At 46.7% G+C, this 25,881-nt stretch overlaps 5 protein-coding genes across 5 annotated transcripts; 3 read left to right on the forward strand and 2 right to left on the reverse strand.

The window, feature by feature from the left end:
• Positions 1-310: 310 nt before the first annotated feature.
• JR316_0008495 (uncharacterized protein) lies at positions 311-2,992 on the forward strand (the record flags this gene model as incomplete). The annotated part of the gene is made up of 9 exons (XM_047894209.1): positions 311-502; positions 670-902; positions 953-1,035; positions 1,098-1,219; positions 1,274-1,489; positions 1,537-2,301; positions 2,354-2,570; positions 2,616-2,858; positions 2,928-2,992. The coding sequence occupies 9 exons, from the start codon at positions 311-313 to the stop codon at positions 2,990-2,992; spliced, it is 2,136 nt and encodes a 711-aa protein (XP_047747524.1).
• A 387-nt stretch (positions 2,993-3,379) lies between these two features.
• On the forward strand, positions 3,380-5,333 carry JR316_0008496 (putative secreted protein; the record flags this gene model as incomplete). Its single annotated transcript, XM_047894210.1, has 8 exons — positions 3,380-3,565; positions 3,623-3,789; positions 3,852-4,157; positions 4,207-4,370; positions 4,427-4,730; positions 4,796-4,974; positions 5,032-5,135; positions 5,187-5,333. The coding sequence occupies 8 exons, from the start codon at positions 3,380-3,382 to the stop codon at positions 5,331-5,333; spliced, it is 1,557 nt and encodes a 518-aa protein (XP_047747525.1).
• Positions 5,334-5,955: 622 nt separating this feature from the next.
• JR316_0008497 (Acetyltransferase ataH) lies at positions 5,956-8,612 on the forward strand (the record flags this gene model as incomplete). Its single annotated transcript, XM_047894211.1, has 7 exons — positions 5,956-6,350; positions 6,408-6,435; positions 6,497-6,847; positions 7,628-7,714; positions 7,891-8,138; positions 8,191-8,556; positions 8,606-8,612. The coding sequence occupies 7 exons, from the start codon at positions 5,956-5,958 to the stop codon at positions 8,610-8,612; spliced, it is 1,482 nt and encodes a 493-aa protein (XP_047747526.1).
• A 1,856-nt stretch (positions 8,613-10,468) lies between these two features.
• JR316_0008498 (Siderophore biosynthesis regulatory protein URBS1) lies at positions 10,469-13,449 on the reverse strand (the record flags this gene model as incomplete). The annotated part of the gene is made up of 2 exons (XM_047894212.1): positions 10,469-11,700; positions 12,633-13,449. The coding sequence occupies 2 exons, from the start codon at positions 13,447-13,449 to the stop codon at positions 10,469-10,471; spliced, it is 2,049 nt and encodes a 682-aa protein (XP_047747527.1).
• A 3,028-nt stretch (positions 13,450-16,477) lies between these two features.
• On the reverse strand, positions 16,478-17,022 carry JR316_0008499 (GATA-type transcription factor sreA; the record flags this gene model as incomplete). The annotated part of the gene is made up of 3 exons (XM_047894213.1): positions 16,478-16,509; positions 16,679-16,810; positions 16,872-17,022. The coding sequence occupies 3 exons, from the start codon at positions 17,020-17,022 to the stop codon at positions 16,478-16,480; spliced, it is 315 nt and encodes a 104-aa protein (XP_047747528.1).
• Positions 17,023-25,881: the final 8,859 nt, after the last annotated feature.

Raw genomic sequence — 25,881 nt, forward strand, 5'->3', positions numbered from 1 at the left:
GCTCCGTATTTCGGTTCACTGATGGTGACATCGTCAACAACTTGAACGCCGGTGATTCAATCTGGAGGTCCACATAGTAGGCTTGGTTCCAGATAGGTTACCTTTTCAGAATTATAAACGAACCAATTGAACTTGTCTTGCGCTCGAGTTTCCATTGAAAGTGTCCCCCACCAGGCTTATCAGTGGAGAATTGTTGTTCAAGTTAGGGTTGGGGTTTGAGTCGGACGTTACCGGTTAAGAATCAAGCTTCAAGATTTGCCGGAGTCTGAACTTTAATTTTTAACTCCTTGGTCTTGACGCGTCTTCAACGATGTCGCTCGTGTCGGGAACAGCGTTATCGGTGACTCCTCACCCGGACGTCGTAGCACTTCCAATTCCGTTAATTTTACTGGTTCACCTTCACATCCTTGAATATCCCTTGGCGAACAATCCGGAGTATGACCACCAAATCTTCAATCCTCGCACACGCGGTTTGCGAGAACGTACGAAGGTTATGGAGGACGTGAGTTATTTTCTAGTAGGAAAGATTGAAGGAAAGACTGTGAAAAGCGTGCGTATTTTAACAAACAGCGTTTAAGTGTCGCGTTCGGACCATCCGATGCTTTGTTTAAGAGCATGCCCCTGAGGTGCATTTCAATTTTAGTGACACACTGACATCTACCGATACAGATTCTGTCTACATATCCATGTACACAACCATCCGAGTCGCTAGCATTTCGAACCTCTTTGTCGAAGTACCTGGAAATTCTCCGCCACCAAAGCATCTTCACCCCTTCTGCGCGATCTGGTATGAAGGCAGGACCTAGTGCAAATTCAGTAGCAATTGCAGAGCCAAGTAACGCGTTCTGGTGGAAAGAAGTTGTAGTCAGAAAATCGCTCTTAGAGGAGTGCTTTGGAGAAAAGTGAGTACTCCACTATGTACGGGCGCTAAGGCTTGTTCACGATGTAGTAGGTTTGAACGCTTAATTTTATCATTGTCAACTCACGCTTTGATGAAAGTTTCTGGGAGTATAGTATCTGACCAGATAAGCGTATGTAGGTTCTCCTTTATGTTCTTCATGGACCTGATAGTTACCTGAATAATTTATCCTTCGTAGCCTTACAGACTCTGCCATTTACGTATACCGCGTCACTTGCAGCGTACCAGGCTAGTATACATACTTGGAAGAAGCAGGCCTCGTTATTGACCAAATCGGCGAATGATCTTCAAGTCTTACGGGTCTGTGACAAATGATCTGAAACCTCTTTTTGTGTTTTCATGTTTACTGCACAGAATTCTCTGTGCGGAAACATGGACTCGAAATATTCTGCAATTCCAACGGATAAATTGAAAGCCCTTGCAGATTCAAAGTTAGAAGAACTTCTCCAGCGTTACTGGGTAGGCGAAGAAGGGAAGCATTTACTTTCCTTTCTCGTTTTACTGGCAGGAATCAAGTCTGCCAGAGCGCCTTCCATCGTCAATATGAACCTCTCGGACCAACCATCCGCTGTACGTTTTTTCACTGTCAGATTAACTGTGACTTAAAGAAACTGCAGAAACCTACTGGACCCCCACCTCCTTTACCGGTTGCTGCCGCTCATCATCCATCTCATCTGAAAAGGCTACGCCGTCCTGTTTTTCAGGTCAAGGTTAAGTCTAATGTCGGACCAGTTGGAAATATATCAAGCAAAGCCCACGCAGAAATAATGCTTTCTGAGTACCGGGAAACTGAAAGGCTAATGCGGCTAAATCTATTGGATGCACTCACTCAAACGAGAAAAATCGGATCCGAACTCAGAGGCAAATTTGAGTCCATCCTGGCTCCATCTATAGCACCCTCGAATCTATTTTGGACTCCTCCGGAATTTTCCATGACTTTGACATTTGTCGATCCTGTGCCAGGAAAAGAGCTTCTTAGCTCGCTGGGGTTGACTTCGGAGTACGAGGCTTTAGATGTGGAAGAAGATACCTTGGAGAAGAAAATCGAGCACATTCGCACCGTAGTTCTACCTCCATATCCTGCGATTCCCGATCAATGTACGCCTCTCAAACCAGCTCTCGACGACAGAAAGGAAGGCGAGAGGCTGAAAGTACAAACCAGTCTCAACCAGCACGCCCGCTCAACAATGGATTCGGCATGTCCATTGTCGTCATCATCGTTGTCGGAGTTGTCAGAAGTTCATCTGCCTGATCCGCCACAAATATTGCCTGGCAAATCTTCTAGGAGCAACAGGCTACAGTCTATTCACTTTTCTCTGGCCCGGAAGCGGACGCAGAGAACGTCCTCGTCCAATGATCCCCTCGATGATGAAGTTGACAGAGTAGGTATCCTTTTCTTTCGCATAAATGCTATGATATTAAACCCTTCCTTAGCTTGTTGACGAAACCAACGACTTTCCAACTGACGATGAGAACACTGATGAAGAAGGTTATGGTTTTTCGCCGCTTAAGACGCCAAAGTCCAAATCAAAGCCGGTAGTAAACAGGATCTGGACGGCTGGTACTCCAACGCGCGGAAAAAGGCATGGTCTGGGCCAAGGCACTCCGATACCTAGGATTCCATCGGCTATAACACGTTCATTAGAAATGGGTCCGTCAGTCAGCTTGCCTAGTATGCCATCGACTTCATCATCAGCATTTGGCGGTATTCATGACGAGTCCGTACCTGCGAACGATGACGAAAATTCATGGGATGTGGATAACACAGAAGCCACACCTCGTCCGATCAGGCCCAATTTACCACCGCGGAAGGATAATTCGAATATCGACCTGAATGGGCACAAAGATGAAGATGAAGATGTTTTCTACGATGATCCTTCAAGTATGACCTTGAAGGAAATTCTGTTGACCGCAGGTGCCAGCCATTTTGACTTACTAGGTAAGTGTTCGTTGACATTTCCGTTACCCACATGTTGATTGATCACTTTTATACTACTAACACATTTAGACGCTACCACCAACGATGAACTTAATGAGGCTATGGAGGAAGACACCTCGTTTGTTTGGGAATAAACGATATGAAGTTGAGATTGTACTAGGTGAGCAATGAACGTTCTTCATTGTCGTATGGAGAGATTCTAAAAGTAATTTAGCTGTATAAATAAATTGCAGGTCTCAATATGCCATGTATAATTAACGCTAAGCTGTTCAAAATAATCTCAAACTGTGCGACTCAATTTTGGGCAACTGACATCCAAAATACGGCGATAGATCGCGTGTCCTCGTGCTGTTGTTCAGCGTCATCGTGACTTTCCTCTCGTTCTTTGAGGACTTCTATGTCCGTCCCACACGACCCATTTTTACCGTCTAACTTTACGCCTCTCATAAGGAAAACCGAATAACCAATCCACGCACGCACGTTCACCGTATTTAAAACGGGAGTTAGTATAAAATGCAACAATGGGCCCTGTACAGGGTACTGTGATTGTGATGTATACTTTGTCTGGGGCTATTCTCGTTTTATGCGGATCGTTGTCCTTACTTAGAGGGGTTAGTTGTGCCCCAACAGTAGATTCCACTCAGACTTCGTCTGCCGCAGCAGCAGCCGTATCCGTAACTTTGGACGGACTTACATACATCAATAAGGTAAGTTCAGATGTGCCGTAATATGTCTTGATAGTTAATCGAAGCTATACGCAACAGGGGCTTGTTGGATTTGGTCTTATTCCTTCGGATTTCTTAGAATCAACTGGCGATACCATTGGTGGAATCGGAAGTGCTATCGCTATCAAACGTGGTACATGGACGGCTCACACAGATGGGACCTTCTCTGGAACCTTGGTCGTCCATCCTGATCGCGGTTTTAATGTGTGAGTACAAGTCATAAAGTGTGCCTTTCTTTTGTTACTCATGCAAATTTGGCATGTTGAAGTGATGGCACAGTTGACTATCAAGCGCGTCGCCATGAACTTCGGTTCACGTTGTCTCCATATACGAGCTCTACTCAACTAACGTTCTCCGCTGCGCAACAGACGTTTAATATTTCGTATGTTAACACTACTCTTGAGGTTGAAAGGGGAAATACGAAGACAAGTGGTCTGGATCCCAGCGCAATCAGACCAGCTCAGAGTGGATTTCCAACGGTACCGACTGCCGATCCTCAGATGCCAATTGCCTCGAACAGCGAGCCGCATCTCGTGTTGGATATCGAGGGTATTGTATTAAACACTGATGGATCGTAAGTACGGAATTTATGTGTGAACGTATCTCATCAAACCATTGTACAGATACTGGCTAAGTGATGAGTATGGTCCATACATCTATCGGTTCAATGCGGCAGGGCAACTCTTGCAGACGATCCAGCCTCCCGCAGCAATCCTACCCATTATCGACGGAGAGCTGAATTTCACTTCCGAGGACGATCCAGATACCGGGAGGGCAGCTAATCAAGGTATAAATCGAAGATTTATATGTTCTTTGACATCGTGACTAAATGGTTGATACCAGGCTTCGAAGGCCTTACCATCGATCCTACCACAAACACTCTATATGCCATGCTCCAGTCTGCCACTATCCAAGATGGTGGTAGCGACAAGAGCACATCACGCTTTACGCGCCTATTTGCTTACAACGTATCGAATCCGTTGGTTGAAGTACCCTTAATTGGAGAATGGGTGGTGCCATTGCCACAAAGCAGCAGCGGAAAAACGGAAGCTTGTAGTGAAATACACTTCTTAGGTGCTGGTGTGTTTTTGGCACTGTCTAGAGATGGAGATGGACGGGGAGGAAACGATAACAAATCCAGTTACAAGTGAGAACATTTTGTGCAATCTTATCATCCGAGTCCCAAACTGAGAAAAATTCCTCTTTCTTCAGGCAGGCAGACTTGTTCTCTATTGCTAAAGCCACAGATATCCATGGTACCTCATTCGACACTGCTTCGACACCTATTTCACCTAACGGAAAACTGGCCAAAAGTATCACTGCCGCTAATTACGTATCCTTTGTCAACTTTTTGGACAGTACTCAATTGGCCAGATTTGGTTTGCACAATGGTTGGCAAAGAACTTTATTCTAATTTTTCGTATTCAATTTATTCAAGCGCGTATTAGGTTCCCCAGACGACGAGACCTTGATCGATGCAAAATGGGAATCGTTAGCTCTGGCACCCGCTAATGACCCATCCTTCCCCAACGACTACTTTTTGATCACTGCTGTAAGCCACATCGTCCAAAGTTGAGGATCGATACTGATACATTTATTTTAGTCTGATAATGATTTCCTCAGCACACATGGAGTTTCCCTTGGCGTCCCTTTTGACGCTGGAATAGATGTGGATAACCAGTTTTTGGTCTTCCGGGTTACTCTGCCTAGCATTGTCCCTGGGAGCGTTCAACTCAACCTAGGGATCTGAGCTATCCGTTCTCGGTTTTTCGGTTGGTTCACTGCGGTTGGGAAACCTCCACTACATAAGGTATACAAATATATATATACTTGTGCGTCCGAATTCACAGGGAAAATACGAAATCAAAACCATCTCAATAGTTTTATAAATCATAATGTCTTCCCAGGATATAATGTGTGTTACACGTCCTGTAAACGTGGCAATACGTCACTGATATACGTTCGCACTCTGACGCCGGTTACTCCGCATATAAAGCGCTATTGCAAAGGTTACCATCCTAGAAGTAACAGCTATGAATGACACGGTCTCAAGCCTAATCAGCACACTTCGAAGCAACCTTATCAAGGTGGTTTTGATGTGGTCTACTCTGCTGATAGGTGTAGCACTCAAACCTTCACAAACCCGACGGACCATATTTTTTGCTCTATCCTGCCTATTGTTTGGTAGTATCGTTTTTCAACCTTCCACATCCAACCATCGAGATGCTCCCATGATTCGATATCTTTTTGGCCTTGCATCTGCCAATTTAATGGCTCAAGCGTCCGACTTCCTGTTTCTCAATGAACCTCATTTAACATTACGACGAAACGGACAAATCAAATCTCCTAGTGAAATGGATTTATACTCCAGGATGAACTGGGCGAATGATCTCATATCTAATACGAGAGGTGTAAATTGGAACTACGAAGCACCTGCTTTGCGGCGTTCTTCCAAATCGCGTTGGGGCTTTGTCATAGACAATATCTTGAAGACTATATGCCTTTATCTTGTTTGGGATATCATCTCCTACGTTATGCGACACAACCCTGCTTTCCATCGCGATAATAATGAGCCGATGGGGGCCCATGGCTTTCTATGGCAAATTTGGAACGCCATGGGATACTGGACCGCATTGTACTGTTTCATTAGGTTAAACCATACCTTGAGTTCCGCACTCATTGTCATGGTGGGTGAAGGGGAGCCAAAGGACTACCCTGATATGACAGGCCCGCTCAGCGAAACGACAACTGTTCGTAAATTTTGGGGGTGAGTCCTATAATTCGTCAACCTCAGCCAGGCGCTAATCGAGTCCCTCTGGTTCAGCCGAACATGGCATCAATCACTACGTCGGGTGAGTATTTAATTTTTTACTTCTACATTGTCTCCTGTCTTATAGCTCTGCGATACACCAGATGGTTTCTGCACATGGAAAACATTTTGCGAATGTTTTCCTTGGTTATCCTAAAGGAACTCTCATGTCTGCTTACCTCCAACTATTCGTCGCTTTCTTGGTCTCCGGGATCATCCATGGCACGGCTGATTTTGTGGCCATACGAAATGTGACTTCATTTTACAGAAATATCCTCTTCTTTACTTTACAAGCAGCCGCCATAGCGTTTGAAGACGGTATGATATTTTTAGGGAAGCGAATGAAACTTGAAAGAGTGCCAAAGGCTTTAGGATACGCATGGGTGGTAGCATGGCTAGCATTATCCGGTCCTATTTGGTTGGAGACTTTGATAACTGGGCGTTTACTACTTCAGGTTTTGCTTCCTATTCGAGTTTCTCTGTTGAATTTTCTATTATACAGAAAGGTTTAAGACAAATAGATCATCTTAAAACTCTAGTAGACTGGCTATGTAAAATTTATATAACTAGTTTTGTACGGATAAGCTCTGGCCCAGATTGGTGTTCCAATGCGCGACCGCCTTCAAACAAACGGCCTCTCTTCCCTCTTTCATGTCACACCAGACGACTTTATTCCATCGTTATTGTTAATTGACACCCAGAAAATTGACAACATCCTCAATATGAAATACAGCGATAAAATACCTCCTGAGGAAGTCAGGCAAGCTGTAATCGGCGGGAAGAAGACCCAGACGGACTATATTATACAATCAGCTTGAAGCTTGAAGCTTGAAGTCTCGGCCCTGCATCGGCGTCCTACTATATATAAACTCCGATAAAGCAACTTTTCACATATGAGACTTCACCACAACGGACCCCTAGTTGCCACCCATTTGAATCTTTGCTTTATACCTGCATTTCTACTCTGATGAATGACCCTCTTGGATCAGCCTTTGCCGATGTTCCCAAGTTGGACTTTCACTCTGTCAATATTTCCATCAATAACTAATATTTTGTCTTTCAATAATTTCAGTTTAGACCCACTGTTGTTGGTCGATATATATGGAACCTGCGCGACATCAAAATTGGTTCAATGCCGCACATTTGGCTGCCGCAGGGTCGACGTATCCCAAAAGTTTTTTAAAAAACCTGAAGAAGTGTTTGATCTCACACCTCATGATTTTATGATGCGAAAGAATGTACTGAAGCAGGTCAGGGATTGGGTCAAGCAGCACGGAAAGAAACGGTTAAGGGAATGGGTCCCTATTGCCTACTTGTATGAGGTTAGTATTATGATCATGTCAGATCTCTACCTTGGATGGACGACATTGTCGCATTCCCGTGTACACACTCATCAGCTTCTCTACTCAGATTGTCAAAGCGTCAGCAAAGAAAACGGTGCGTGAGATGCTAAGATGTGAAACCTCCTGTGCCAGAAACTGAGATATATGTTCAAGAGAGATTGGGGACATCTTCTGTTCACCGATTTGACGACAACTCGATTCTTGATCGTTATGACATTTCCAGAAGCATGCAGTACGTTCCCTTCGAGCTTGTCTCAAACGTCTCGACATACTCAGTTCCTTCTGACCCCCGATCAGAGTGCGGGAACCTCTCTCACCACGACTTCGAAGCGATGACAAAGTACCAGGCAGACCGTATGATGTCCTTGCTCACATACCTTTATCATTCGCGTAAACCTGCCTGGTAGGTCATGTTGCGATCTCATATACCATGTCTTTAATTTGAATTTTTTTAGGGTCCGTGCTACCTATGTCACTCCCAGAAACAACTTTAATCTTGAGCCCCTGTTTTTAAACTCGGACGATCCGTTTTCGCCAGCGAGATTACGCTACAGCATTAGAAGAGGAATTCCTCCTATCTTTCACGTCACACCGGACGACTTCATTCCATCGCTATCGTTAAGCGACATCGAGAAAATAGACGCTCTGCTCAGGATAAAACACAGTGATAAAATACCGCCTGAGGAAGTCAAGCAAGCTGTAATGGGCGGAAAGGACGTTGTTAAGCCGCTAGTCGAATCAAAGATGTTCAAAGGAAAGAACCCAAGGAAATGCTCGTTCTGCAGTGTGGTGAAGGACAAAGACTTGTTGGTTTGTTCGAGGTGAGCTGGTTTATGATCCATCAAAGCTTCATTATGGTGTTCATGACAGAGTCTAGGTGCAAGCTTGTGTACTATTGTGATCGTGAGTGGTGCGTAAATCTTTTAATAGGCTTGATTATGACCAACACACTAATCGGCACAACAAATTGGCCAGCCAAAAACAGGCTTGGCCGGCTCACAAACGCTTTTGCAAGGTCTAGAATCGGAGATCCACATCAAGATGGCAGTTGTACAATAAAGATAAAAGAAAGGTTGCCGATAGCAGGTATATCGAAAGGTAAAGATAAACTAGAGCATCACAAATCCACCAAGTTGTATTGACGGAATTGACGCCCGTCGGACAACTCCAAAAATTACAAGTTCCGACACGGACATGTTAATCTCCGGCCACACCAGACTACTCACGAATGTCTTTTTCTTTTATATGAATAGGCTTTTCATGCACTCTATGCAATTGCGTATGTCACCACATGCAAAACCATATCATATAGCATAACATAGTAAGCAAATACATCAAATGGATCGGATATCCACAAGACATAAAGCATAGTAAAACAGATATAAGCTCTAGGTATCTGTCAAATACAAAAATAAGGGTAAAGCCAAGCCTAGCAGCCATGACCCGGTAACAACTATATAACAATGTAAGAATATAAAGGCGTAAGAAGGCAAGAAAAAAAAGCGCCAACCACAACTAAAAGTCTAAAACTCAAGTAAAAGAAAACAAATCGAGTGGGGTATTTTGTTTTCAAAGAAAACAACATATATACATTATCAAGGGGGTAGAGGGAAAACGTAAGCATGCTCGACACCTCCCCTCCACCCTCTTCAAGCAAATAGAATACTGGTCACAGGCAGGTAGGTAGGTAGTAAAGAAAAGACGAGAGAAACGGATGGATATCATAGACAAAAAAGGGGGAAATTCGAATAAAAGGTACACGGCAGGAACGGAGGGAATGAATGAAGGTGGGAGATAAGCGGACGGAGGAAAGGGGGGGATATAACAAGCCGACGAACGGGGGTAGTGGATATAAGCTTTCCAAACGTCGAAATTCAAAGCAAAAAGGACGATAATAGAACACAGAAATACGAAGCACGAAAACAAACAAACGAGACTAAAGCTAAAAAGTATAAAACCAAGAAAAGAAGTAAAAGGTAAAAAAATAGTTGTCAATAAAAGGCTTAGAGTACAGAGACACAACATAGACAGAGACATAGAGGAGAAAAAGAAAGAAGATACTAGGGGGCGGCCAGATATAAAAAAAATGAAGAAGGAAGAATGAAGTTATTCCGTAATGAAATCGACCCTTTTGTGAACCGACTCCTCCGCCCGAAGCTATAAAGGGAAAAAAAGAAACAGGAAAGTAAAAGGATGTACATAATAAACATAGGCATATTATCAATACGAGTGGTGGGGGTTGGGTGGATGAAGTGTCCTAAAAAGGAGACAGACGACGAGGAACTAGGTAGATGATAAGAAACAAAGAGATAGAAAGAAATATACGATACGCAAGAGGAAAGCAGAAACATTTTTTATCCGAAAACACGAATAAAATATGTAGATCGCTGTTGGAATTATAAGGATTAAAGAGGTCGGATGAGAGGAAAGGAACGAGGATTCGGAGGACCAAGGGGGATATCCGAAACCAGTAAACACAGGCAAATGCGTGAATGGAATTAATCGAATGAAGTGTCCGGTAAGAGGCGAGAAATAGGAAAAACACAGGATCCAAGGTGAAGTTGGAGGGACCAGAGCATACGAGGAGGTTGATGGTTTTAAATACAGCAAAAACGAGCGCACAAAAACCGTAAAAAAGAGTGAGAACACACTTCTTCTTGCGCGCACTGATAGATGTGAGAATAAAGCGCGATACGACGGACACGTCTAAGACAACACCTCTCTTTTGGAGTTCTAATCACGAGTAGCAGTTGAATCGATGATAGGCCATATCGGAGCTTTCTCGCGGTCCGCGTTGGAGCTAGGCTTGTTCAGGGGAACAGCAGGAGCAGGAGCAGGAGCGACAACAGCTGCAGGGGCAGCGACTGCAGGTCCCGCACCGCTCGTCGTGGCCGCCGACGATCCAGGCGACGACTGCGACGCAGCCGCAAGCTGAGGCGACTGCCTCCTCGATCCTGGTGGTGGTGGCAACGACTGTTGCTGAATACCCGCTGGGAGATGATGGATCTGACTAGGCGAATGCTGTTGTTGTTGCTGTTGTGCCTGCGCCGCCAATCCTCTCATCTCATCCAACGTCCTCTTCACGCCGGCCATGATCCTGTCGGTCCTCTCCATCATCTCCTCCCACTTCCTCTTCTGCTCGGAGAGCTCAAAGTAGTGCCTCTCCAGGTCCATGTAGCTCGGTATACCAAGACCTCCAAGAGCAACGCCAGCAGCGACCATCAAACTCGACATCTCGCTGTGCGGCGACCCACCTCCTCCTCCAACGGCTCCAGGTCCTCCAGCGTAATATTGCTGTTGCTGTTGCTGCTGTTGAGCAGCACCAGCCGCCGACGATCCAGCAGGTCCTAAAGGCGAGTGAGTCCTACTTGGCGCATTGGATCCCGAACGGATATAACTAGAAGGCGCACTCGCACTGCCCAAGAATGCTGCTCCGCCATTGTTCAGCGCCGCCAGCGACGGAAGCTCGAATCCGGGTCCGGCAACAGGGAACGCGGGCAATCCGCCTCGCGGGAGGTACTCCTGGTTCCGCGACGGCGCCCTGTGCGGCGACGCCGAGCGTTCACCGCCGTTCCATCCATTGACGCTCCCAGCAGCACCACCGCCAGGCGCACGCCTCTTTCTCTGCGACTGTTGCTGCTGCTGTTCTCTCGGATCTTCGTCGTCGTCTCCGTCCATGAGCACATCATCGTCCTTGTCACGTGACATCTTGCCCGTTCGCCTCGTACGCTTCTTCTTAGGCTGGTCGTCGCCTTCACCGTCGCTGTCCTCGGCATTGCCACCAGGTGAGAGATTGACACGGCCGACAGCCACGAGCGCCTCAGCGGCCGCTTGATCCGACATACGGCCTGTGACACTAATGCCACCAGGTGCACCAGGCGCAGCGGGCACTCGCTTCCGTCGCTTGATGACGGTCTTCTTCATAGAATTGGGGCGGTGGGTTCCGTGCAGCTTGAAGTAGAGACCTAGATTAAGATGAAAGGAAGAGGAGGAAGTGGAAAGGATGAGGGAAGAAAAGAGGGAAGAATATCGCGTGTGAGCCAAATTGCCAAACCCTTATCTAAACACACCAAAAAGACAGCAAAGAAAGAGAGACACAGAAAAGACACCAATGCAATCAAAGAGTTCGAGAGCGAACAGAAAATAGGAGCAGCCAAGGGAAAAAAAGGAAAACTCAAAAGGTCCCAAATAGAAACGAAAAGGACGAAAAAAGTAGAGAGAAATATAACCCTTGTCCGAAAATCGGGTTTAACAATGCTCATTTATCCACCCGTCAGAAGGACGGATGAGAAAGAACAAGCACACCAGAAATAAGACACCGCTCGAACGGACGGTATCCTATCCCATCCCACCACCCAACGCAGCAAAAACAATGAAAAAAGAAGAAAAAAAAAAACAGGCAAAAAAAAAGAAAACGGTGCCGTGGGATAGGACGAAATGGATGGGATGAAATTAGGCTAATGGACCCCGGTAACGAGGAGGAAAAAAACCAGAAACAGGGTCCGGGCGAGAGAAGTCCCCAACTCTCGAAAAACCCATACCCATGACCATGAGTCGATCGTTATCTGATAAGATGTGGGAAACCAAGATTCCGCCACTCCAGTCCCCCTCATGCTCGGAGGCACGTTGAGATGATGTGAGCAGCACATATTCAATCCCTAGGGAGCACCAAGAAAAAGCTCCTGCCGGACTGTGCCCCCAAAAAAACCCATCCATTCATTCAGCCATCGCCTGGCATGCCCGAGAGAGCCAAAGTCCCAAATTCAAGTCATGTGGATAAAACAAATGCAAAAAAAAAAACACAGAAATCGCAAGTCCAAAAGAACAGAAACCCAAAAAAAAACACAGAGAAAGAAAAGAAAAAAGGGAAAAAGGAAAAAAAAAACCAACAACTCACCACAAGCATTACAAATATTATTCCCCACATCATCCCTCCTCCAAAGTGGAGTCGTACTCGTCCCGCAATTCGCACAGCAAAGCGCACCAACAGCCGGGCGCGCCTTACGGTTCGCCGCCGCACTTGCACTGGCACCTACACTCGCACTTCCACCCGCACTGGCACTAGCAACACCAACCGCACCACTGGCATCACTGTCGACGCCCGCACCCGGCGAACCCGGCACACCGTCCTCACCGCCATCTTTCACCATCATCATAACCACATCCTCCGCACCGTCCTCACCACCCGCACCTTCACCACCTTCAGACGACGCAGCTGCAGCCTGCATCGCACTTTCGATCCTAGCCGTTAATGCCAACACATTATTGTACGTCGGACACCCGCTGCACGCGCTCGTTCCGCCTGTACCATCGCACCGCCCATCGCCAGGACACGTACCGCCCGCTGCGTTCGTGTGGGGGCCTATCGGCTTGGCGTTGTTGGAGCTGGACGCAGAGGAGGCAGCTGCGTTGGCCGCGGCGACAGCAGCAGCCGCTACAGACGTCGGCGAGGACGTCAACGCAGGGTCAACAACAACAATCTTGCTCGGCGTCGCAGGAGGCACCGCATTGGCAGCAGCAGCAGCAGCAGCGGCCGCGGCCGCTGCCCGAGCCGACGGTGGCGCAAACGGTGACGGGCCAACCGTCGTCGTCGCTGGAGCCGTTGTCGTACTTGAAGCGGCGGCGGGGGGTGCAGCACCGTTGTTAGCTGAAGACGAGTTGGCAGTCGTCGTAGGCGGAGTCGTCGTCCGCCCAAGGGAAGAAGGTCGAGGCATGTGTCTCGATTTTTGATAGAGACCTGGAGGCATCGGGGGCACCAACAAGGCAAATGACGAAGGGGAATAATTTGACGTGAACCAAGGGAAATGGCGGTATACGAATGCGAGTATGCGTTCAATTACCGTCGTCGTCGTTGTCGTGCGTCGTACGTCGTCGTTGTGTTCGTCGTCGTCAGTGTCGTACACCGAGTATCGTGTTCAGATTTCGTTTCGGTTTTCGGTTTCGGGTTGGGATTCGTGTCGCGGGTTGCAAGTCGCAGGTTTACAAGTCAAAGTATCGTTCGGTACGAGTTGCAAGTTGCAAGTTGTCAAAGTGGACAGTAACACCAAGTGGATAAGTGAGGATAAGTGCCAGCAAAACGGTATCGAGGGGTATACAGAAAACCAAAAAATGAGGTATCCGTGTGGTGCGTGTCGTTCGTAAGGTCGCAGTTTGATGTCGAGGTCGAGGTCAAGGTCGAGGTTATGGTGATGATAGTCGTGGTTGTAGTCGTAGGTCGTGGCCAAGATGCCGGTCGTATTCGTATCAGCATCCGTATTCGTATTCATGGCAGACATGCCGCATTGCGTAGCGAGCAAAACACAACACAGCACCAAGATAGGAGGAGTCATGCAGAGCAAAGCAAAGCAAAACGCAAAACGCAAACATTGAACCATTCGACATTGGGGTAAATGGGGGGTTGGGGTGGGGTGGTTGGTTGGTTGTAGATGATAGGATGTCGATGAGAGGAAACAAGCATAGAAAAAAGGGGAAAAAACGGAGAAAGTTAGCAACCAGTAAAAAACGAGGCTCGATCACATAAAAACAAAACTCCAAAGGGTAAAAAGGGATGAGGGATGCGGGTGGCAAGCGGGACGACTCGACTCGACTTGAGACTCGAGACATCATTAATTGTCGAGCGCAAGAAGGAAGCACCAGCCAACGAACGAACGGAGGGGAAGAGGGGTGTTGGCGCCCCGAAGGAAAAAACGAAACGAGTCAATCAAGAAAGAAAGAAAAAAAGCGAAAAGTAAAAAGTAAAAAAGCAATGAGATCAAGATCAATGAAGAAGAAGAGAGATGACCCCAAATGAAGCCATCACGAGCAAAAAATGAAAAAAATGAACAATGAAAAAGGCTAAAAAGGCGCCTCGGACCAGAGACAAGCGATCACGACAACAACATCAAGACTGACAGATACACCGGCCCTGCATATGATTATAAACTGAGCAGCAGCAGCACGTTTTCTTTATATTCTTTTGATACCGGCGGGGGTGTGCTCAGGAGAGCGACCGTTGTAGATGATAAAGTGCGTCTGCGATGTGGTAACGTGTGCCAGTAGCGTAGGCAGACCACAGAGAGCGATAGAAGATAGAAGATAGAGAGATAGTCGATTTCGATAACCCAGCACCAGCACCAGGTTTAAAAAGCCTTCTTCTTCCTCTCAAGAAAGAGATAGAAAGATAAAGAACAAGATAGAAGATGAACCCATGCAGGGATAGAGAAGGGTATAAGTATAAGTATACCCAAGCACACCCAAGAAGAGAACAGAACAGAAAGAGAAAGGAAGAAGCCAGCCGAAAACGAGGCAGGCAATTGGTCGGAGCGACAAGTCTTCCTTCCTTCCATCGCACTTCGTCTCCCTCCCTCACATTCATATGACACAAGTTAAAAATAAGCAGGGTTTTGATGTGCTGTGCAGAAACCCACAACCACAACCAGACCACTGTATAGTTAACCGAGATCTGGTTCCGTTCCATTTCAATATCAAATTCATTTTATCCACCCACCCATCCACACCGACTCACGTACCCCCCTTTAACCCAATCACCAAGGAGGGGCTGCGGCGCAATAAAGATGAGTGTGCGCGTGCGGCGTAATGTGGATGGAAGCTGCAGATGGACAGGGGGGAAACATGAGAGGGGGTTGTAAGTGGAAAGGGTGGGGCCGGCCGACTGCCAGGCAGGCAGACAGCATGCAGGCATCAAAGGTCAAGTAGATCAAGGGGGAGCGTCTGTGCGTAATAGGTCCAACAACAGCACAAGCAACACAAGCACAAGCACAAAGAAAGAACGAAAGGTGGAGGGGGAAGAGCGTGAAGGACTCTATAGTCGGGGAAGGAATCTGCAATCTCCATCTCCATCTCAGATGAAGCTTGTCGATCGCCGGAAGAGTATAATTGGAAAGAATAGTCCAAGCAACGGCTCGAAGCAGAAAAGGTACGAAAAAAGAAAAAAGCAAATAAGAGCCGAAGGCATAATTCGATCCACATAAGAGATACGAATAAGAAAAGAGAGAGCAAGTAAAGAGTGCAATGGTTACAGCCCAAGGGGTGGGAGGGGGTCATATGAACCAGAAACAACAAGACACAACCCAGCATACACCCGCCTCGTGTCCGCCACACCAATTATGAAAAGATATCATATAGATCCGTCGACTCGAACAACCCGTCACCGCGTTATAACGACAGTTGAACTGATTGTCCCGTCACGAGATATCCGCGAAACTATGCCTCTGTGCGGAAAGATAACGATAGAAATAGAAATAGCGAAGACGAAGTAGTAAAGTCAAAGCCAAAAACACAGAACCTTGACCCGAGCAACCGAACAACGAAAACGATCTCAAAAACCACCCTTGTGAGATCTTTGAAACGTGTACAACTTCCACCTCAACTGCGAGCCCATGTACTAGATATTGAGATATCCAGAAAACCCCAAACCCAAAGGGCCAAGGGGTATGCGTGGACAGTGCATGTCCAGCATACAAGAAGGTCACGCCGTCCAGAGGTCCAAGCGCACCATCTCCGGTGTGCTCACTCCCACAGAACCCGAGTGCCCCGGCGGCCACGCGTCTCGCAATCGTTCCAGGGCAACAACCAACAACTATTCGAAGTATGGTGGGGATGGGACGTGGGGGTGGCTGGGCAGGGTGTAGCTGTACCGCAGCAAACCAACTGAAGGGCCGAAGAACAGTTGCAGATAGATAGAAGGACGCGGCAAGATGTCACGTCATCTCGATAGAGATAGAGATATGGAGCCAAACCAGTCTAACACCCAAAGCAGAACTGACAGGCAGGGTCTGCAAAGATAAGACAAGCAAAAAAAGGGAAAAAAGGGAAGAGAAAACGTAAAGAACAAAGAGAAAAAGCGCGTCTCGTCCACCACGTGTCGTATAGAGTCCGTCCGTGCCAGTGGCCATTCATCCCAGGGAGGAAAAGGAAGGGAAAGAGAGACAGAAAGCGACTCACCACACGCATTGCAGACGGTGTTTCCTGAGGGATCGCGCCTCCATAGAGGGCTGTCGGTGACACCGCAGTTGGAGCAGCTCGTGCGCGACGGTGTAATGACATTCGCGGAGAAGTTGAACTCTTCTTGGCCACCTGTAAGACCCAGCAGATGAGCGAACACAATCTTCCCTGCAAAAGCACTGCAAGAACTCACTCTGGCCGTTTGGACTGCTGCTACTCTGGCCGGGACCGGCCTCTGACGTAGCACCGCCATTCTGTGTGAACTGCTGCTGTATCCGTGCCATGGTAGACATGTTGGTGTTGTGCAAATTCAATGCTGGAGATTCGAGCACGACGGGGGACATCCTTTGATTCGCGCGAATGAGAAAGAGGAAAAGGGCCCTATGTGATTTTTTTTATCAGGGAGAGATATAGATTAGGTGAAGACAGCCTAATAGAGATCTGCCACGAGGGCAGGTGTGTCAGCACGGAGTTTGGTTGTGGAAGAAAGCAAGAGAGACGGAGACGACGTACAAAGAAGGCTGGCCACTGTGTCTGACGATGGGGACGAGTCGGAGGGTGGGGAAGAATGGAGGGAGGATATTAAGGGAGGATGCTAGTGGAAAGTGAGCAAGGGGGAGGGGAGGGCGGGAAAGTAGAGCTGGAGATAATGTGAGATAACACGGCCCAGCCAATCACAGCCGGCATGTTTGTCTTAGATAACTCTTTTAATCGCCGCCGAACCGAACTGAGCCGGCTCGGCTTACAAATTTAATCTAATCAGTCACACAACAGAGGCCGAGCCGCCAAGCCAGGCAGCCGGTTTGATCTAATCTCCGCTCAGAGCTCTCATGCACGTCCACATTCCAGTAAACTCGCTCGGAGTGATTAGGTCCTCCGTCCGCTCGGGTCACACTAGCTAGCCCCCAGGAGATAACAACGGACGGCAACCTCCTTTCTATTCCCTGACACCCCTTCTTATCAACATTCTGGCATTCTAGTCTTGATTTTTAATTCCACCCCTTCTAATCCCTCATTTAATCTCTGCGCTTCAGCAAGGTGCGGCGCGCGGCGGTGGCGGCGAAGTAGTACCAGGATGCGTTTTGCACGCAATCTCACAGAATATACACGCGTAAGGTACTGGAGTAAATGATCACCACAGCTAACTACGCGCATATTAGCGTTTGTCCGCTTACACTCGGGTTCCCACATATACCCACCGCGCCTGACTTGTGCGTTTCCAAAGCATGGTAACTGCTCCGAGACCGACAGCCCCGCCCTGCTCGAAACCTTAGCGGCGGATGTCTGTTGGGTTTTGCACCCCGAAATTAGTGGTACGATAACTTCAAGTTGCATATGTGGACAGTGTTTTGCCCTCCCAACTCCCCGCCAACCCACAATGACATTCTAAATGACACACACACCGGACAAACCTCCGCATCGTGCCGCACTTCACAGTTCACCGTTCAAAAAATTCTCTCCAAAAAATTTTCATATACATATGTATCATTGCATGTACGTACACATTCGCAACCCACTAGCCGCTAATAGCGTTCCAATACCAATATGGCAGTTACCCACTAAGGCATTTACCCCGCCACAGATAAACAAAGTGTACAGGTCCCAACGACCCTGCTACCACCATCACATCAGACATCAGAAATTTTAAAGAAAGCAACTTTTTCCAAGATGAACCGTTGATGACTTGGACGAAAAAAGACCAAGCCCCACAACCACAACCTTGATTCATAAAATAAGCTGATCTTCTTCTTCCCAAGAAACGATTTAAACTTCACGGATGAGAGAATACGTTCATGAGAACCCACGAAAAATGCGCCATCATTACCCCGGCGGCATTGCCGTTGTCATATCGTAAGCACTCAGGACTGATGCGGTTTGCGAGCCTCAAGGCTCCCGAGTCCCAGAGCTAGACGTAGCTGAAAGTGAGTCTTTTTTGTCCGTTCATTGTAGTACGCTCGTTTCTCTTTCCAGCCGATACTACTCAGCGCCATACTCTACAAACACCACATCATCCCTCGTACATCCAAAATCATCGCACCCGGGCCAACGCGTACATCCGACCTATCACACTGACACACTCACCACCCCCAAAATCCGAGTGTTGACATCAGTTATCAATTACCATGATGATGACTTGATTATGATGCAAAACAAATGATCCAGGATCAATTCACTTCAGTGAACAACCCGTATACCGGCATTAGAGGAGATCCTAGATTCCCAGTTCACACATGTAACTGCTGAAGTTACTGATGTACGTTGAACGGAAAGTCAAAGTCAAGTTTAAACCCGCGTCATATCTATTACAGTAACATTCTATGGCAAACAAACTTCTAAGGTATGTACCTTTAATTTTCCAGATTCTTCACGTCCGGTCTGGCAATTGACAACAATCTCGCTTTGCAGGTGCCAGGACCGCGATTGTAACCTAGCCAGCCCCAGTAATTTCGCAACGTATACCTGAATCGCCTATTAATTCGCGTACAGCTCAACGCGTCTGAATTCAGTCTCCAGAGTCCAAAAGGCCAGACCACATACACACACTCGACCAGTCTCTTAAATCTTCTTCCATTGTCTGTTTCCAACCACATGCACATGCACATCTCCCTCTCCATCTCCGCGGAACTCCCCTCCTCTCCGAGCCGTATTCCTCTTCAAAGTTACTCAGATAAGATGTATTCAGTTCTATGTCGCCATTAACCTCCGCCATCGCCTTGTCCTTCGCATTCGCCATTGCCTTCGTCTTTGCCTTTGCCTTTAGCTTCGCCATTGTCTTGTCATTGTCATTGTCTCCCCTGGTTCTTTCCTCTGGTTCTCGTGGGGTGTGATACGCAGCACCCAGTACCCAGCAGTCTGGCTCTGGCTCTGGCTCTGGCTCTGATTCTAGTTCTGGTTCTAGTTCTGGCTTTAGTTCTGGCTCTGTCTATCTCTGGCTCCCGTATAATCCCAGACGACTCGTCTAGATGACTTTCCCGGATCCTTCAGACTCAATCCAGACCTCCAGTGCCTCACCACGCACACAAATATATATAATAACTACTAATCCCATCAACTCAAAGGACATAGTACATGTATCGATAATATATTAAAATGCGGCAGCGATGATAATCTGGTAGCGTCAACATGCACCGATAGATACGGACGCCTACCACCTATGACATTGAGTATACGTATACACTCGCCCACTCGCCACCGTAATCGTATTATAGCAATCAAGTTCAGCGGTCAGTCAAATCAACCCTGTTGGGTTATCAGACAGACTACTCATGACAAAGTCACACGTACATCCGACGCATAGACAGACTGGATTTCTTGAAACGGTGCGTTGTAGCCCCGGCATTCATAGTCTCGATTCTCGAAGGAACACCAAAACGCGATGTTAATGTTAACATCCACGCGGTTTCAACTTCAAGTTACTCACATTTATAATATTAATATCGCTACCCGTTCCCGCTCCGCACATCACAATCGGAGTCCGATTCCAAGTCCGAGTCCGAGTCAGACTCGACGCACACACAGAGCTCAGACTCATTCACGCTGAGGTGAACCATGATGTTGAATCCCGTGCGCTTCGAACTCGACATTGTGTTCTATTTTTAGATACACTCTCGAGTCCAACTTCGTCGGACGACAGGCACACTGAGAAACCCAGAAAGAGGCATTCATACCGGCTCCGCAAGTTCCAGTGCGCAGTCGTCCGAGTTCGAGTATCAACATCCCAAAAAAAGGATATCTCTCACTGCTCCTTTCAAAAAGTCAGAACTTCACACCGCCTCAGGAGTCAGTCGAAATCGAATTCAAGAACATTACAATGTCGAAGCGAAGGGAGCAGCAAGCAGCAACTTCAAGATAAAAATAACCCCGCGCTGTCATTCGCATGCAGGTGCACTGATGCACCGAACTCAATGCGGTGATGATCCCTGGACCCGGCGGATCTTATCAGGACTCGTGGCACCAGGCCCAGTCCCATGACTCGCGCCTTGCGAACTTCGCAGGAAGAACATCTTACACTTACACTATTGTCAGTGGTATGGTATGATGATGACCCCCCTCCTGTGTCTTCGGCTCTCAAAGTCAACATTTGGTTTGTCTTGCTATTTATTATGTGTGTTCTCAACTGTGTGCGTCATCTCGGTTGTGGGTATGGATTTAACTTTTAAGTGACAGGTGTAATTGTTTTCAGTTTGGGTTTGAAGGGATATAATGCATTGAATTGAACAGGATACAAAAGTTTATCTTGTTGGCGGTGAACTACATTGTGAGATATATATTGAGATTATGTCGGTGAGGAATGGAGTAGGACGATGGTTCTAACTTGTATCACAGTATATTCAATTAACCTCAGAGAAAAGAAAAGGGATATTCGATATAGGGGTTGAGCCAGGACCTCTCATTAGTGCTGAAACTACCTTATTGCATACGGAATAAGTCCGGCTATAGCTGAAAGACAGTGCGTCGTGGTATTCGCATGTAAAACTGTAAAAACTATCTAGACAAGTTGATCTAATCCAAAGAAGATATCTACACATCAACGATCACCGTCGTTGCTGGACCCGCATCGCGCCTGCTCCCCGGTATAATACGTCAAATGTGTTTTGAAAATGCTCCGACTGGGCTTTAGGTCCTCGCTATAACAACGTTTTTGCTCAGAGACGTGCGGTTTTCAAGACTCCTAAGTCAATTGTCATGGTACTATTAGGCTGATATGGATGAACTGTCTGATATCCTGCGATATAATATAGTATTGCGCTCCATTGTTCGCTCGTGTCTGCGTCATTAATATACTTAAAGCTCCAATCTAATCTAATGGAATTATCAGCACTGTACGATACACGTTTCTACGCAATATCACTCCCCCATTTGCCTCTAAAAAGTAAAGACCGTACGAGGAAGTGCTCCAAAGCTGCTCCAAGTCGTTGGGACCCCTTGCCATATCAACGTTGCCTTCTTAATTTTTTTTTCGATCAGAAACTGTTATGCCACTTTGCTGCGAGATGTTGCCACAGCTGGAAACATTGTATTTGCAATGCCCTTCACAATGATTATGCTAGTAGTACACGCAGTAGCAACTCAAAGATAAACATAATACCCAAGTCTCGCCTATCTGCAGATGAGGCGCTTCCGATTGCACGGCACTCTCATCCCTCACATATAAATCACAAAGTGATCTAGGTTTTGGTTGTGCATCCAGCTAATTATACAGAATCAAGCACAGGTAAGGTCGAAGTATCGGACACAAAACGCCGACACCTGCAGTTAAGTATGTGCACTGACACGACGCGGACACAAACCCACCAACTCCGAAAATCCCAATGTCCCATCATGGCCATCGTATGTATCATGTATAGCACCACCACAAACGACAATTGGCCGTGATGTCCACATCCGGTTAATCTCATGTCAATCGGTTCCCATTTGGATAGAGTTTTACGGAGTCAAATTGGAAGCAAAAAGCGAAAAAAGGAACTTGCGACTTCTGACAGGCTATTTATAGTCACTGTAAGATCTGCATCGTCATCCCATCAGCCTCCCTTCCAAAACTGCCAGAAGAACTCGAGGCGAAGCCCTCATGCATGAAGGGGACTCATATGTCGTGACGGGTCCTTCAAATGGGCGGCAACTTGCACTGAGGCTGCGCGATCTTATGTTTCCATTCTCGTTTGGAAAACATATCCACCGAGGGTTTAAACTTTCTACGGTTGAGGGGGAGTTGCGCTGCGCACAGTATGTAGTATGCACGTACGTAATTAATAACAGAAAAACAACCAGGATGCTGCAATGTGCAGATTGTTAAAGCGCTGGTCGATAAATCTTAAAATTAGCGCACGCTAATTTCCGAAATCGCGGCTCCATTGACATGTCAGAGATCGTGGATAATCATGATGATAGCCTCCGTCAGACGCCTTCCGATATCGACGCGGAGGGTTGTTTAACATAGTACTTCTGCTTTTACCTAGATAAATATAGCTGCATCGGTGAGAAATATGTCCGGCGTGAAATACCCTACGATGCACACCGCACTGCTTGTGGCATCGAACACGTTTCTGCTCTCCGCCTGGGGAGGATGTCCGGACATCTACCACCCACCCCGAGTGAGAAAAGGTGAATTTACGGTCAGAGTAGGTATGTAGATCCGATTGAGGTGGGGCGTCTTGAGTGCAAGTCCTCGAGGCTGATATTGATTCCCTTCCGGAACGATATAGCGACACTCTGTCAATCAAATCTAAGAATACCAGAAATCTAAGAACAACACATCCCTATGACCACATTGCATCAGCCTCATGGTATGTCCTGATCACAACTAAGTACATCGAAGTGCCTGTCTCTGAAGCTTGGACTAAGAGTATCTTTATATTCTTATTCGTTCAATCGATTGAATTCGACACAGGTTGGGGTTCATGCTTTCATCGCCTCCGTCGGATAGATATGCCGATACTGATGATTTGGACGTAAAATAAAGCACGGATCGAAAACTTGCATGCAACCATGCACTGACCCTTGAGTCTTGACTAAAGCCACCATCTAATCTCTACTGCCTCATCAATGGTCTAAAAGTGCAGTCAAACCGGCTCGGATTGTAAAGGACAGTAAGCGCGGTAGAACGTGCCAGATACTTCCGCGCTAGCGGATACGGATCCCGTCTTATCAGATAAGTCTAATCAAATCGACTGAAAGGCCGTCGATACAGAACCGTTCTTAGGCCTCCCTAGGCTCATCGAAATTATAAATTATCAGATAAGAATTCAAACCATTCCATTGATGCATCGCAAGATCAGAACCAGTTCAAATGACCAACGTCCGTAGAGCGCAAGCATACGCATGCGCGTCTGCATTCTAAGCAGCGCGCAAAGCCTGCCAGCAATCAAACAAACGACCTGATGAATGCATATTGACCCAGTGACCAAACGGGCTGACCATCTCGACGAGCCGAGCCAACGCGCGGGATATTTGGACCACTTCCCCATCGCGGCAAATAATCCCTTTATCAAATCAGCGGAGGAGATTCTAGGAGATTTCGAGGGTGGTATAACACGCATTGGAAATTGGCTATTGGTTTGGTGGAAATGAGAGTTTAGCGACATTTAACACAAGGGGCCAAGGATGAGCTAAGAACTGCTAAGAATGGGCAAAGGATCCCTTATTTAGGGTGTGACTTACATGTAGGTACGCGAAAGCCCCTATTTTTCCGTGGAGAACAAGTTGAAGCATACATAAACCAATTCTTGTGAATTAACATTAATATATCTCATTAACGAGTCCAGTATGCAATTAATTAAGATATACAGAGTCAATCATATTGTTTACAGCCCTTGAAGATATGTAGCAGAGGATGGTGGATCCTCCTGCGTTGTTACTGTACGCATTGACGGCACGTGGAAAGCGCTATTAAAGCCTGCCTAGCCGGTCCCTGGAAGTGAAATAACAATATATACATTTGAAAGAACACGTCCATATAATGGTAGATAACAGGACAATCAAAGCCTGCATATGATCACGAGCAGAATGAGTGTCCTGAAGTACCCCAAAACACTTGACGACGAACATCAGCACCCTTAAAAATTCGCAGCCGAAGAGATGCGTAACTTAAGGCAGTAAAAATTGTCCTAGTCCACGCCCTACTCACATTGATGTACGTTAGTAAATCCCTGGCCAAAATCAGGATTGATCTCGAGTCGGCGAAGACACCCATTATCTCAAATCAGTCGTGGTTAGCGAAGTTAAAAACCCACGGTGCACGAGGCGAGAAGAGCTATCAAGGCCTTAGAACTCGCATAGTTTCGTAAAAGTCGTTCTCTTTCGATTGTATTCAGAGCTCGCTTCCGGATCTCGCAGGAGCCAAGTAGGTATTCCATACTCAACGGGCGCTGAACTTGGAAATGCGATTCTCTGCATGTACATATTAGCTCCGGCTGTAATGTAGACTCATACTGACATCATGGGTGGTGATTAGTATCATGTACAGGACAAAGAAACTCGACCGCGGATTCACTACACGTCCTTACCTCCTACTTTTATCTTTTGACTCACCGGTTCGGATCCAGATAGTTAGTCCGAGTCGGTTTCAAGTTACTGGATCCTATAGAACTGATAACCTGTGAATAACAGCGTTTTTCAGGGCTGTCCGCTCAGCCGAAAAGGGTCAACGGCGTCAGTCTTCGGTCAAGGGTCAATGTAAGAAAGCCACGGAAAATAGAACTAATACACTGACCGATGGATAACTGACCTGGCAATGTAATGATGTCAGAAGCCCCTGTAGGGTCGAATATCACAAGGCCGGACCCTCAAGCTCAAGGACGTACTGGAGGTAATCGAATTCACCCACCCATCATTCCCCACATCCGGTGGGGAAATGCCAATTACCCCGGAGTCCCCAGATCCCATGACCTTTGGACTCTACGTGGAAGCAACTGGATCACGGATGGTTATTCAGGTGCAAGACTCGCGGTTATTAGGAAAGGGTCTGCCTAAACGTAAAGAAACGTGGAACATTCATGTTTTTAAAACTCTATTTGGTTATCTTATCGACTGCGATAGCCGCGGTAAAACGTAATGAAATGTAAAAACACTGAGCAATCACACGAGCAAGTAGGAAAAGCAATACGCACCCCAAGACCAACCCAGGACTCCCAAACCGGTCGCAGGGGGCATAATTAGGGGAGGTCAGAGTGGACGATTTAGAGGCGATTCTGACACGATTCAGGTCAGGATTCAATATTCAATATTCATGACCGATTGCTGCTGAGACCAATATATTTCCTGTATTCACTTAATTTCCGTGTTCTGAAAGCACAAAGAGAAGGGAGGATTCTGATCAATTCAATGTTTTCAACACACATAGTGGAAACATCCTTAAGAGGCTTTGAATTTGCTTCAGAAACTAGAGATTCTAAGAGGAACAAATCATTTAAGACTGAATTCATAGAGGCAGAATTGCGATTCTGAAGTTTAGAGTCGATTCAGCGATTCCGATTCTGAGGCGATTCAGCGTCTTCCCACGCTTCTGATGACCAGAATCGCCTCCGAATCGCGTCGCTGAATCGTCCACTCTGACCTGCCCTATTATGTATAATCCAGCTAGTGAACCCTTAAACTTACAAATTCCGAGAATCATAATGAATCATATCCTATCTTTCATTGACGACAGCAGCCATACAGAATGAATTTGTGCAATGGCAGCCCAAGATTGTCACACCAAACGACTT

This window comes from Psilocybe cubensis, chromosome 7, assembly GCF_017499595.1.
Source record: "Psilocybe cubensis strain MGC-MH-2018 chromosome 7, whole genome shotgun sequence".
NCBI classification, from domain to species: domain Eukaryota; kingdom Fungi; phylum Basidiomycota; class Agaricomycetes; order Agaricales; family Agrocybaceae; genus Psilocybe; species Psilocybe cubensis.